At 44.3% G+C, this 15,241-nt stretch overlaps 2 protein-coding genes across 5 annotated transcripts in view; one reads left to right on the top strand and one right to left on the bottom strand.

The window, feature by feature from the left end:
- LOC124795356 (E3 ubiquitin protein ligase RIN2-like) overlaps positions 1–10,893 on the bottom strand; it is a 218,327-nt gene extending 207,434 nt beyond the window's left edge. The window contains exons 1-2 of the mRNA XM_047259347.1: positions 10,772–10,893; positions 7,313–7,409 (exon numbers count right to left, since the gene is read on the bottom strand). Of these exons, the coding sequence (XP_047115303.1) occupies positions 7,313–7,409 (97 nt within the window). The 5' untranslated portion in view covers positions 10,772–10,893. The remainder of the gene's footprint in view (positions 1–7,312; positions 7,410–10,771) is intronic.
- Positions 1–15,241, top strand: part of LOC124795359 (neuroparsin-A) — a 150,488-nt gene that overhangs the window by 63,339 nt on the left and 71,908 nt on the right. The window lies entirely within an intron of this gene.

Here is a 15,241-nt window from a genome sequence, read left to right as displayed (position 1 = left end):
CAACGGATAGGGGTGTCCCTATACTTTTGGTCCGCAGCTCGTGGTCTAGTGGCTAGCGTCGCTGCCTCTGGATCACGGGGTCCCGGGTTCGATTCTCGGCCGGGTTGGGGATTTTCTCTGCCCAGGGATTGGGTGTTTGTGTTGTCTTCATCATTTCACTATCATCATAATTTGTCAAAGTGACTAAAATTGGACTGTGTGAAGATTAGGACTTTGTACAGGCGCTGACGACCGCGCAGTTGAGCGCCCCAAGAACCAACCATCATCACAAACCAACCGATACTTTTGATCAGCTGGTCTAAGTAAGAGAGGAAAACTTATTGTCTGAAACTCCCTGTACACGGAAAAGTTCAATGTACACTGATGAGCGAAAAAATTATGATCATCTGCTTAATAGCTTCTTTGCCTGTCTTTGGAACGAAATATATCACTGATTCTGGATATCGGAGATCTACAGTTTGTTGGTAGGTTTGTGGAGGTATGTGGCATTAGATGTCTATGCACAGGTGATGTACTTCGCGTAAATAATAGGCCGCTGATTTGCGTAGGCGGTGATGGCATCCGATTGCGACGCAGATGGGTTCCATAGGATTTACATCACGTAAATTTGGTCGCCGACTGACCAAGGTGAGGTAGCTATAATGCTCCTCAAACTACTGTAGCATGTTTCTAGCCCCGAGACACGGACAATTGTACTGCTGAAAGATGACATCGCTGTCGGGAAAGACACCACGCATGAATACCACAAACGTAGGAGAATGTTTCCCATAGCATAACACTGCTCCCAACAGCTTGCGTCCTGGTGCGCTGCACGTTAAGAACCGCTTTTCACCTCGATCATGGTGTTTGTGGAGTCGACCATCAACCCAGTGTGGCAAAAATGTCTCACCCGAAGAACCGACACATCTCCATAGATCGATCGAATCCCGATAGTTCCATGCCCACTGCAATCGTAACTGACGATGTCGTTGGGTCAACACGTGTACACGAAGGTGTGGTCTGCTGCAGATCTCCATGTTCAACAGTGTACGATGAACGGCGTGGGCCGAAACATTTCTGCGGGCAACATCACCGTGCTCTTTCGGCAGAGATGCCACAGATCTATCCTACTTTACAAATCAGTCAAGCCTCCAAGCTCTACGTTCTGTGAAGAGTATTTGACGTCCACTCATTTAACGCCTGGTGGTAGTTTCACTGTCCTTCTACGTCTTTTCGTAAATGCTCACGACAGTAGCATGTGAACGTTCGACCAGTTTCTCGGGACACTCGTTCACAGGCTCTACGTAATACACTTCTGGTCATTAAAATTGCTACACCAAGAATAAATGTAGATGATAAACGGGTATTCATTGGATAAATATATTACATTGGAACTGACATGTGATTACGTTTTCACACTATTTGAGTGCATAAGTCCTGAGAAATCAGTACCCATAACAACCACCTCTGCCCGTAATAGCGGCTTTGATACGCCTGGGCATTGAGTCAAACATAGCTTGGATGGCGTTTACAGGTACAGCTGCCCATGCACATTCAACACGATACCACAGTTCATCAAGAGTAGTGACTGGCGTATTGTGACGAGCCAGTTGCTCCGTCACCATTGACCAGACGTTTTCAGTTGGTGAGAGATCTGGAGAATGTGCTGGACAGGGCAGCAGTCGAACATTTTCTGTATCCAGAAAGGCCCATACAGGACCTGCAATATGCGGTCTTGCATTATCCTGCTGAAATGTAGGGTTTCGTAGGGATCGAATGAAGGGTAGAGCCACGGGTCGTAACACATCTGAAATGTAACGTCCACTGTTCAAAGTGCCGTCAATGCGAACAAGAGGTGACAGAAGTGTGTAATCAATGGCACCCCATACCAGCATGCCGGGTGATACGCCAGTATAGCGATGACGAATACACGCTTCCAATATGCGTTCACTGTGATGTCGCCAAACACGGATGCGACCATTATGATGCTATAAACAGAACCTGGATTCATCCGAAAAGATGGCGTTTTGCCCTTCGTGCACCCAGGTTGGTCGTTGAGTACACCATCGCAGGCGCTCCTGTCTGTGATGCAGCGTCAAGGGTAACTGCAGCCATGGTCTCCGAACTGATAGTCCATGCTGCTGCAAACGTCGTCGAGCTGTTCGTGCAGATGGTTCTTGTCTTGCAAACGTCCCCATCTGTTGACTCAGGGATCGAGACGTGGCTGCACGATCCGTTACAGCCATGCAGATAAGATGCCTGTCATCTCGGCTGCTACTGATACGAGGCCGTCGGGATCCAGCACGGCGTTCCTGAACGCATCGATTCCATATTCTGCTAACAGTCATTGGATCTCGATCAACGCGAGCAGCAATGTCGCGATACGATAAACCGCAATCGCGATAGGCTACAATCCGAAATTTATCAAAGACGGAAACGTGATGGTACGCATTTCTCCTCCTTACACGAGGCATCACAACAACGTTTCTCCAGGCAATTGCTGTTTGTGTATGAGAAATCGTTTGGAAACTTTCCTCATGTCAGCACGTTGTAGGTGTCGCCACCGGCGCCAACCTTGTTTGAATGCCCTGGAAAGCTAGTCATTTGCATATCACAGTATCTTCTTCCTGTCGGTTCAATTTGGCGTTTGTAGCACGTCATCTTCGTGGTGTAGCAATTTTAATGGCCAGTAGTGTAATAACCTGCCTTTGTCCATATGGATTATCTCAATGAATTTCCCCATCTGCAGTCCGTATCTTCGGTAGGGTGATGCACTGCCTGTGTCTGCTCTGCTTACATCCGTTACCTACCGCGTCACGCCACCAGGCAGCATCCAATGTCGCGGTGGGCAGTGGTCATAGTGCTTTGGCTGATCAGTGTACATGAGGAGTGTGAAAAGAATGAATAACTTTCTGCTGGACATTTTTACTCTCCTCGACTCGAGGCCGTTGCGCAGTGGTTAGCACACTGGCCTCGCATTCGGGAGGACGACGGTTCAATCTCGCGTCCGGCCATCCTGGTTTAGGTTTTCCGTGATTCCCCTAAATCGCTTCAGGCAAATGCCAGGATGGTTCCTTTGACAGGGCACAGCCGACTTCCTTGCCCATCCTTCCCTAATCCAATGAGACCGATGACCTCGCAGTTTGGTCTCTTCCCTCAAACAACCCAACCCACCTCAACCCTCGAGGCCGTTCCTACTGGCGCCACCTGTCTTCTACGCGACTTTCTGGTGTAGCACCGCGACTGAGGGGCAGCCTCGTGGCGGCAGTGATCAGGTGATGTCAAGGAGACGGCGGCTGGCACTCGTCGGCCGTCTGAAGGCGCCGTGCAAGGACGGGGTGGCCAGCACCGGTATTTCTGAGCGCCTCCTGGCCGCCGGCCAGCTGCGGCGCGGCATCGCTTCCCGTGACGCACGCCACGCCGCGGCTAGCTCGGGTAGCCATCCTCATAGTAAACAAGCGGGCTATACTATACGAGAGATGCTGCTACCAACTCACGCAACTCGTCCGTAAGGGCGGTTTCGCGCTCTCTGCAAATCATCGGCCACCCGTCTGTGCGTATATCACACTTTTTCGACCTGGGCCAAGCTTCGGTTTATTTATCACCCTTCGTCCCTCTCCGTCGCGTGCTGCGGCGTCGCCGGATGGAGCAGTAAATATTTTCGATGTGCAGGCGACGGGATAATATTGGAACTGTGGCGATCTAGGCCCACGACCCGGATTTCGCGCGGAGGTGCTCGTTGCGCCACCGAGCGAGTTCTTCTGGCTGCTTCACTCTCTATTTGTAACCATGTGTTCCGTCTTCTTGTCGGGTGGACAGCGTTCTGTTACGACCTTCTTTCTCTTTTTTCTTCCTTCTCTCGGGTCTGGATTGTGGCGGGATTACGGCCAGCTGTCTTCTCCACTCGACCTAATTTCGCACGATTTATCGCAGGATTCGCCCGTGCTAAGTGTGCCAAAAAGTGAGTGCTCTACTTTCTAAGAAAGGCCATAGTAAAGAAAATTCAAAATTCTCTCTTCCCACCACTCAGAGAACCGAAGACATGACACTGAATCCATCAATTCGAATTTCACCTAGTGTTCAATAAATTACGCAACACATTTTTTCTCGGCCAGTTTCGCTTGAAAAAAAATACGGAATTTGTTATAGGGCAATGTGTAATAATCCTGCTTCAGCCTCTATATATTCATGAGGGTCCGATAAGTACCAGCGCTATGCATAGCCTGTTAACTGGCGTCTGTAACGGAGGTCGCTCCAAGTTATCACTGAATTTGTTTGGTCAGAAAACCAGAGTATAGCAGATATTCACAGGAATGTCTATAAAGAGCTGGCAGTGAACAAAAGCACATTGAGTTTTGGGGCGAGGCGTCTGTCATCATCGCAACAAGGTCGTGCAGACCTTTCCTATCTCTCGCATTCCATCCGGTCGTATACAGCGGTGATTCCTGCAATGTTGGGACGTGCGGACAATATCATTCGAGGTAATCTATGGATTACAATCAAATACTATGCTCTCATCTGGACGTCTATGTTGGTAGTTCTGATGTCTATCAGTTGGTTCTCAAAGCTGCATGCCCGCTGGGTTTCTCGGCGTCAAACAGAAGCCCATAAAAAGCAACGAATGACCATCTGTGCGGAACGCACTCCGCGGGAAGCACCACGTGGGTGATAGTAAGACTGCTGATGCTGCGAGACGTTGCCTCCGACGTCGACCATTAGAGTCGTACCGTGCTGGCACAAAGGCCCTCCTAGTAAGGTAATGCTATCGCTTTCAATGGAGATTAGAAAAATAGGCTTTTTTAGCCAAAAGAGTGGGGAATAACATCATTCCTTGGAATCCTGAATACAACCAACCTGCTTTCAGAAAAAAGTTGTTACATTACTTATTTAACGCTCCTCATATTATCTGTAATGGCTACTTCTGCAATTATTAGCTGCATAATTATTCTTTTTTTTAAAAATTTCCGTATTATCAATTGGAAGTATGTGATCTCTGTAAATATTTGTATTATAATTTAATACTTCATGGTCACTTAAATATATACAAAATATTCACATTACAAGTTTCAGCAAATAGCTGCCGCTATGAGACGTGATAACATCCACTATAAAGCCGTGTATAACAAGAATAGTTAGGTACGTGGAACATCATGAAATAAACTAAAATATTTCAATGAATGTACAGCGCAACGCCATTTGGTAAAAGATACTGAAATTAAAATATCGCCCTTTGCATTATATACACTGTATAGGGGAGACGTAAAATATGGGAGGGAAAACAGGCGAAATGGAGCAGATACAGCGTACAATCTGAACTATTTAAAATTTATATTTTAAAAGCATAAACAGCAGCACAGATAATTATACGCACGTAATTAATCTCCTTTTCCCCGTATTGCTTTTATGTGTCTTTCTGTCAAACAGATATTTGGCTCCTTGCGTTAGTTTTTAAGCCTTTTAAAATATATTTCATAATACATCATGTTGTCCGTGTTTTATTGACTATCTAGAATAATTATAATAAGCTGATTCCTGCGAAGGGAAATTTCGATACCGCACTCCGATGCCAACTCATGTCTACATTAATTTTTTTTTTGTAAATGTTGGAAAGACTAAAACTCAGAATCTTATTTCTTCGCCTGCCTATCTCTTCCGTTTATTTTCGATTTAATCTCCTATCCACAGAGAGTAGAATGGTGATTTTTGCTTTGACGAATCTACAGCCTTAATTTCGGTGGTTTTCAGCTCGGTTTAGGCTTCTCGTCGTATCGCTACATTCCAATAGCGGAAGGCTGTAATATCATTCGTATGAAGCTATGGAGTGATAAGAGATTACTATGAATATCAGAATCTGTTACGAGAAAAAAAGTAACAGCTCACTTGATGGTCTGTTCAAAGTAACTCGTAACTCTGCGATGGCAAGAGGTGGACTGCACTCTGTTGGCAGATCTTTATGCTCTCCTCTACCAAAGGCGTCATTAGACTTAAGTAGAGAAACGGATGTAGATAACACAGCAATTTGATGTCGGTTAATTTTATCTTCCTCAAATCAAAGCAGTTATTTTATCTTCAAGTAACTCCTTAATTTATTGTCTTCATGAAGCTTAGTGCAGTCATTTCGAGTACTGTCAAGTGCAAGGCGGAGACTGTAACTCGATTCTCTTGAGCGACAGTCATTCCCTACCCAGATACGGGGTGGGAGATCTACGTTGTACATTCTACTGAACATAATGTTTTGCCATGACTTTTGTATGAGGTATTGAACGATATGAATAGCACAATGCCTCATTTTGGAAACGTGAGTTCTGTTTCAGTAAATATTCTCATTGTAAACTGTAAACATATTTTTGTCGTGCAAGTTTGGTAAGGCTCGTAGATATGGACACTAATGCGTGAGTTCCACATAATAGGACTTTCTGGTCTGTTAATGGCTATGACTCGCATGACAGAGTGTACGTTTCTTAAACATATCATAATCTTAATCTATAACCAGGTAGAAGAATTTGGGATGTAAAGAAAGTTTAGTTGCAAGTCAACTGAGAAGTCAATAAAGAAAGTAACCAATAGCAACTGTCTAAAGGGAAGATATCCAACAATTTTGCAGGGCACTGTCTTTTTTCTCCTCTGCTACCTTCACTACTTGATCTCTCAGCGCAGTTATTCAGTCAACCGTCATTCCCCATAGCTGAGTAACATTTCTCTTCGTTGCTGTAGATTGTACTCATACAAGCCTTCAGCTGAAGACTGTTGATTGAATGACCGGTGTCCACTTTCCTCCTGTTTCAATTTGTTTAGTGTCAGCTTTAGGAAGTGGACACTGTACAGGACAGTCAAAGTCATGTGCGCCTTAAGGTTTTAAGAACGTCATTTTCATACACTGCATACACTGCCATACATTTTTGAATAGGCCTTGTGGAGAAAAAAATAAAGGTACTATTTAAAAAGACCTGCTGTTCATATTTTCGTAACGGACGAAATTACAAAACGGCAATCATGGTTGGTAAAGAACATTTGGTTGATATATTTTTTTATTGCTTCTGGAGTAAAAGTTCTTTTAAGGTGGTCAAGGTAAATGAGATACCATGTAAATGAGATACAATGAGATACAACTCGATACAGCGGGAATCTTACAGCCAACCAGTTGCACGTTAAAAGTTTATCACTCGTCCGAGCTATATACTGGAGAAAAGTTAACATTCATGTTGCAGGCAGCATTCCTCCTTGCTGTGTTTTGGATCAATTACCGTCACTTCCGTCTCTAATGGCCCTGCCATTGACGGGACGCTAATGCCTAAACTAGCTGTATTGCAGCCATTATGAGAGTGGTACTCACCTGACTGTGCAGTTTTCTCTTCCTGTAGACGCGAATCCATCTTGGCCAACAAGTGCAGCGTCTGCAGACGCTTTCTGACGCGAGTTATCATGCCCATCTGGAACATAAGAGTCCTAGTTCACAGAAAATGGTACAGAATCTGAGGCAGTATTCATTCAATAGCTAATGCAGCACCTTAGTCATAGTTGCTTACGCATTATAAAACAGAGACCCATACGAAGTATTTGTAAGAGAATTTGTTTAAACACACAAGAAAAAAAACCTACGGAAAGCGAAATGGTCGACTGGCCGTTCTGCGGCAGTGAGCGAGCGCTGAAATCACATAACCTTGATGCGATTCACAATAGACCATCTACAAACAGTTGACCGCACATTAGGTGGCTATGTGCTGTTACCACCGCTTTGTGGCCGTAGGGGGGAATTCGGATAGAGCACAACTCCACGTCGAGAGGTCACCGGCAATTTTTGCGATTTATCGTGAATTTCAATATAAAATTCGGATCTGCAAAGCTGTTTTAACTCATTTGTTTCATTGGCGACATTTTTCGACGTGACTGACACAATCATCACGATTTTACGTTCTTAGTAAGAAAGAAAATCCGCTTCCGCTCGTTGCATCATAGTGTGAAAATGTCTTACCGTTCCCAGCTGTCTTCGCACTGTGACAGTCTGTCACAACTCCAGCGGGTTTGTCACGTCACGATGTTCTGAAGCTGTCCAAAGTCTTTCACAAGTCCTGCTATCTCAGTGCAGTTTTCTAAAGGATACTGTAACATAGTTGCTGAAAGTAACAGCATGTTACTGCCTTCATTAATATTTAAAGATTTTCAAAGAGAACCTAAAAAGAATTTGTATGAGCTGTGCTAAAATTATTTTATAGTCTTTAAGAACGTTACTTCAATTTCGTATCACAATTGAAATAAAAATTGGTGACACAAGGCTTAGAAGGACACATTCCCCTAGACGCGGCTCAGTACTACAAGGTACGTTGTGGAGCTACATGTTACTGAAAGGGAGAACGTCCCATTGTAGTAAGTTCCCGGTCACTATGACTGAATGGATGACGTGGGACTCCCGACACCTCACGGCCGGCTCTTGATTGGCTGTGGCGGCCAACACGAAGCATGTCTTTGTGAGTCTGCTGCTAATTGCTGGGGGAAAAGAGCTGCAATCTTACGCTCTGTCAGAAATGTGAAACACGTGTTATTCGGTCAGAGTGAGAACATCAAACTGCTTTTGAGACGGGTGAGCTAAATAACCAGTCCACAAAAAAGAGTTGCCTAGAAACCTTATCATGAAGTCCGTGGCGTATCAAGAGTAAGCGACTGTTGTTTTGCATTTACTTGTATCTCCGTATCCTTTCAAACAACGTAGTAACACTGGAGTGCTCGCAGACGAACATTTTAGCATGAAAAGCTCTAAAAATTAATTTTCAAGAATGAAAGTCCGTGATCCCAGTAGGATCAAAAATCGTTCACACTGCAGCATTTCGTTTTAATGTGTTTAAATTAGATCACCTACCCATAAACATCTCGCGACTACCATTGTGGTTATTTAATGACATATGTTATATATTTCTGAAAAATCTAGAATATATTTATATATTGCTGAAAAATTGAAACACGCTGTCACCTGGAGGTACAAATCTTATTTATCCTGGCGATGATGGACTGTATATTACGACACTCTACGGCTTCTAAATCACCACAACTTTTATTAGTCCTCCGTACAAACAGTTGTATCGCTAAAATATTCAGATTAGAAATATTAAGGAGGGGGTTATGTGGAGTATTTCCTTCTTTCACTGGCATGCAAAGGCGTGCAACAAGAGGATGCCTTACCTGAAATCCATTGACTCCATTCACATTAAGAGTGACATTTCCGAGCGTAGTCGACTTTACGTGTCGAGCAATAGGCTGAAGGCGGTCAGAAAGAGTGGACAATATCCAGACGCGTTTAACGAAATGCTGTCTCTCAGTTCTTTACTGAAAATATAGCAGATCGCGCGACGACCGTTCACGCGCAATAGATGTGTTTGCTCGTATTGCTACAGCGACGGCCCCCACATCGGAGCAAACACTGGCAGGTTCGGCCCGTGTTGTAAACAACCCAGTCATTGCCGAGAATTGCACCATTGGAGCCTTCAACAAGTAGTGCCGCCACTCCACATTGGGCAACTCACGGCGCACTCGGGGAAGACATTGTCGCAACCCGCAGACGTGCGCACTTCGCCAAGAGCTGCACTACAAGTACTTGTGATTGTGATTGCTATGCTACTTCGACATTCCGTTGTTCTGAAATCACTAAAACATTAGGAATTTCATTTAACGTAGTGCAGCAATATAATAATTACATAATTCCTCAAAGACAGAAATATCTTTCACCGCTCAATAACTGTAAACTGATTTGTCGAATCGATGTGAAGTTCATTTTAGTCCACATAAGCGAACGCCAACAGTAGTAAAAATGCACATAACAAAGAGATGTGCAACTTTGTGACTCAATGGACGTGAGAAGGTCAGCAATAAATTAGAACGTGCTTAAGAGAACTATTGAACAGCGAACTATTACGTAATATTCTACATTCGAGTTGTTAGACACAAGCATAGGATATAGAACTTTCTATGTTATAAGAAGTATCTACGTTCACACTGCTGTAACAAAACACATTTCACAGCCCACCTTTTTTAGCGCCCACGTACCGCCGTTAGTATCCCACCCACTTTTTATGAACTCTTTTTCTGCCATCGTTTTTACATGCAAGTTCTACTTCTGCACAGGAAGTGGCAGACGACTTGACAACGTGCACAGTGCAGTAATGTCTACCAAAACGAAAATTTTAAGGTATTCTGATGCAAGTATAGTACAAAGTGGTACTAATGGTACCAGCCAGAAAATTTTCAGGTAAATAAGTTACTGAAGAAAAATATTATGAAACGTGATAAAAAATATTTCTGTCCCTTTAAAGTTCATGAGTAAAGTATGTCAGTAATCACATTAAACTACACACAGCATTTCGTCTGATGCAAGAAAGGAAAACAAAACTTTTCGTAGAATTCTTGATCTTTGTCATCCATTGAAATTTATTTCACCGAAGAAAAATAAAATTCTAATTCGAAGCAGACGTCGAACCTTCAGTTTGAGTCCTTCGCTAAAGTAAACAAGACACCATTGAATTTTAAAATTTAAAATAACACATTTCCTATATGGTACGAACGAGAGATCCAGTTCTTATATTATAACGACAGGATCGAGAATATCTATTACGGAAAATAATCTAAAGCATAGAATAGGGAGTAGAGCGTGACCTGCTTCATTTAACAAGTAGCTATCGACCTAGGCGTTCGCAGCGTTAAATTTGCAATTCCGCAAAGTGTGCCATAAATGATTTCAAAATCGCTATGCGATGACGACGCCAACCTTCATTACGCCGGACACAACGCCACAGTTAGTACTCACCTGTAATCTGTGAAAGACTCGATCTATTAATTCCAGCAGTAAGAATGCGAGCAGTTTTTGCTAGCGTAGGCAACGACGGTCATTCAGAGACTGGCGGCGCGCGGAGTTGCCGTCGGATGTGCCACGTCGACACCGGCGCCCGACGGGGGAAGAGGAGTCGGGAAAGACTCGGGCGTCGCGACGCCGCGCTGGCCACCGCGTCCACTCCCCTCCCAGCTGCCAACTCAGCTTCCGGCGTGGACGCAGCAGCATGCGTGGTCGGCGATGTTGCGTCGTCCCCAGACCTGAATACCGAGCAGACCTGGCCAGCGGGGGAGGCCGGCGGGGGGCGTGTCCACTGCGCGACGGCGACCGTGCTAAGCCTTGTGCGGCCCCATGAGTGCACGAGCCACATGAGCACATGGGACGAAAAGATAGCCACCCGCACGAGTCATCGCGCTCTTACCGGCTAATAACACCTCTTGCTCTGAAAATGGCCTCAAATCGAGGAAGAAGACAGTCCATAAGATGAAGCTAAGCAGTGATTATTATTAGATTGCTACATTCCACCCGGTCTCCAAATACGTTGCCCGACAAAGAAAGTGAAACACCCCGAAGAGGGAGGAGGAAAAGAAACCTCGGTTTGTGAGTGTGTGTGGTGTTAGTTCAGCTATGACGAAAATCGAGTCACTTTTACAAAGAACTTGGCAGCATGAGTTCACTTACCAGAATGATGTTGCACTCCGTCTGGCCTGGATGCAGGCACCGATTCGGCTGGGAAAGGTGTTATAAAGTCGTCGTTTTTTCTCCTAAGGCGAGCTGACCACAGGTGTTGTAACTGGTTTTTGATATCCTGGATACCGAGTTCACATCCAAACTCTGGGTATCGTGTTGGCCATAGAAGTACCTCAACATCATGCAGACACGTGCTGTGTGCGGACGAACAATGTCTTGTTGAAAAATGGCATCACGATACCGAGTTCCTACAATCGCTACTAGCTGTGACGTAAAGTCATGTCCGCTCGTTCCCCACACGATGACGTAAGGAGTAACACCACTATTTCTCTCCAGACTATTGGAAGAATGGAACCTCTGCCCACATCACCGCCATACTCGCCGAAGGTCATCCACGGTAGTACAGAACTACGAGTCATCAGTGAACACAATCAGACACCATTCATCAGCACTCTATGCTTCGTGGTCACAGTTTGTTTTGTGGTGTAACAGCAGGATACAGAGACGAAATTACAATCGCCTGGCCGTAAGTGTGGGTCCTTTGACTGCTATGGGAGATGGCTCACTGGAACTCAAATGGTTCAAATGGCTCTGAACACTATGGGACTTAACATCTATGGTCATCAGTCCCCTAGAACTTAGAACTACTTAAACCTAACTAACCTAAGGACATCACACACAACCATGCCCGAGGCAGGATTCGAACCTGCGACAGTAGCGGTTACGCGGCTTCAGACTGAAGCGCCTAGAACCGAACGGCCACACCGGCCGGCGCTCACTGGAACTACAACATATAATTTATTACATGAATGAATAAAAAGATTTAATTAACTTGGTACAATCCTTTGCCACAGCAGTACTTGAGTATTTACAACTTTCATTGACTATCAAAGCATCCCTTGATGCCTAGAATCACAAACAATTCTCTTCAGGTACACTGTTCAACATTTGCAAAAGTGCATTTACATCTGTTACTTGAATAGCTCCCTAGTCCAACCCGATGATGTTGACTGCTTCAGCTGAGGTCACATACTGCATAGAACGCCTCTATGATCAACTCTATATTGACCTCTGTGCGAGAGCGCTGCTGTGCTTAGGGAGGACATATCTTCTTCGGCCTCTCCTTTTCGTCACTGCGGGTTGCAACGAGATCTCGCTAATGTCTGTGGAATCGATGTGCGCTGCCAACTTCGGTATGGCACCGCCATCTCTGGACCATGCCACATATGCGTAGCACAATAAGCTGTAATCTTCGTACATCCATTTTTAAATTGGATGATGATGGGACACAGCTGGTATAATTTTTATTAAAAATGAAACTCTTCCAGCTGCACTTAAGATTTTATATTTATTTGGCTACTAGTTTCGACGTTGCGTCAACGCCATCTTCAGGTCTGTACACCATTGATGAAATCAGTTGTGCGGCTGAGTACTAGAAGTCCGCGGTGAGACCAACACGTGCTCCACATGAATGTCGGGCAGTAACTAGTGTCAATAGTCCTCTAGATCGGCTGTTGCTAGTCTCCGACTAATGCTGGGGGATCGCAGAGAAATTTGCAGGGAGTTCATTACTTGCACGCAGACGGCAGACACAGATCAGAAACGGTGTACTTGAACCTTGACGACGAGCGTGCAGCCCAACGTCGGACCTCTGGCACGTCTGAATGCCCCACAAATTTGGATATTGCCCGATACGCCCATCGGGTCGAATGGAGACCATCAAGCAGACGCCTTTCAAACCCTGTCAGATGTCGACTATGCCCTCTCACACGAGCACACGTCATCTCCGTGTCCTTCAGAGTGATAACATCTGACGCCTACCAAGTATAGTAGCACTTAACACGAGCAGTGCACTCTGGTGGCCATTCTATCAGTTACAAAGTATTTACATAACCACCGATGGCCTGTACGGGTACGAAGTTACAGTGGCACTCTACTGTGCATTCTGGGCACTTCACTCTTTTCGTCAGACAGTTTAGTCCCAGACATTTCCTGTGGAATGCAGATCGAGCGATTTAGCGGGCCTGTCAAGATCGTACAGGTTAACAGAGTGTACGTCAAACCAAGACTACACGCCTGGATCCTGTGAACACGACTGTTGTCACATTCGAGGACGTGTAATGTTCCCCAAGTGCTAGCGGATTTCGTGAATATGTGTTTCCGCGCAGTAGCGCTGAGACGACTTTATCGCTGCTTAATAGACACAGCGATTGCAATAAAACATCTCTGTAATAAGATGATCTGTGTAATTTGAAATGAACCGTACCGGCAACCTTTTTGTTCTCTCTTCCTGATCAGCCATTATCCGGTGCGGTTGCAGTTAAGTAGAGCTTCTGTTATTTGTACTCATTTTGCGTAATAATAATAATTATTATTACTTAATTTCATTGTGTTTGTAATTAAGGATAACCATACCTTTTTTCCTCAGCTTTTTTCATGAATTTGAAAAGTAAATGCGGCTTACTTTTTGTGGGGGTGTCTGTTGGTGAATGATCGCGTATTAACGGCACCAATCAGTGTAATACGTTCGGTCTGCTTTCAAAATAGAACCTGCATCTAAAATTTCACCTTTTGCAAAACGAAGTCCGATAGCTTTTAGGCGTAAATCACGTCCGAAAATTTTACTTGCCAACAGACAATCCCGGTAGAGAAGCCTAGCAAAAAATATGGTGCTAATTAAATTCCAAAATTTCAATATTTAAAAAATAAATAATAATTTCAAAACAAAATAATAATAAAAAAACGCCACCATAGACGGGTGTGTGTGCACCATACTCACCGTCAAGGTGTATAGGAAATGGCAACACGTCGTCTCCAACAAAGTTGAAATAAACATCCTGATTCGTGTTCACAGTAATCTTAATGAGCATTCCCAAGTTACACTGAAAAAAAAAGAAAATAGTAGAACCAACTCTACCCTGAATTACAGCCTTCACAGAATCTGGATTAAACGATTCACTGAGCCGTCTGTGCTCTCGATGCCTCATTTCATTCGATAAGAGGCAAAATCACAACTAGACGGACCACAAACACGTCTACATAGGTGTGGACGCTATCTCCAATAAAATACTAAAAAGTTGCCCTGTAATATTTGATGTCCTTACAAATCGACTGTGCCTACTAGCCGGTTTTCGTCCAAATTTACAGGTATGGTTTATGCAGTGCTTGGCCGAAATGAAACACAGAAGCGGGAGCTCCAGATGCCCGAGCGTTTAGAGAAAAAAAATTACGTTTCTTGGCTTGGGCCGGGCAAGGCATGAGCCTTCTATGTCAGTCTACATGCCAGGCAGCGGATGGCGCAGTGGAAGTAGTGCAGAACGGCAATCCGAGGATAGCAGGGTCGAGTTCCTAAAAGTGGCAACTTCTTTTATTTTCATTTTCTACGTTACTTACACTGCAAATAAACCGAAACAATGCCCAGCATATTGTATTTATAAATATTCTCATAAAAGAAACGAGAAGGAAAGGCAAAGGAAAATTCGTGATTGCAAATAAATTTCCAGGAGGGGATGGTAAGACTTGCGCGAGAATTTCTGTATAAAATTAGATACCATTATTATTTTGCAGTTGACGAGTCACACCTTCTGGAGTGATATTCTTCCTAAAAACACGAGAAGTAGTAATTTTCTCGGTAACTTGCACATTTTATAAACACTGCAATTTACATTGTTATTTTAAAGTTTGTACAGAAAAACAACATTCTCACGGTATTCTCACAATAATTTAGAATAATTCGAGTTATTCGATCGAGAGCTA

Source organism: Schistocerca piceifrons, chromosome 4 (assembly GCF_021461385.2).
Source record: "Schistocerca piceifrons isolate TAMUIC-IGC-003096 chromosome 4, iqSchPice1.1, whole genome shotgun sequence".
NCBI lineage: Eukaryota > Metazoa > Arthropoda > Insecta > Orthoptera > Acrididae > Schistocerca > Schistocerca piceifrons.
This window is presented reverse-complemented; position numbering and strand designations above follow the sequence as displayed.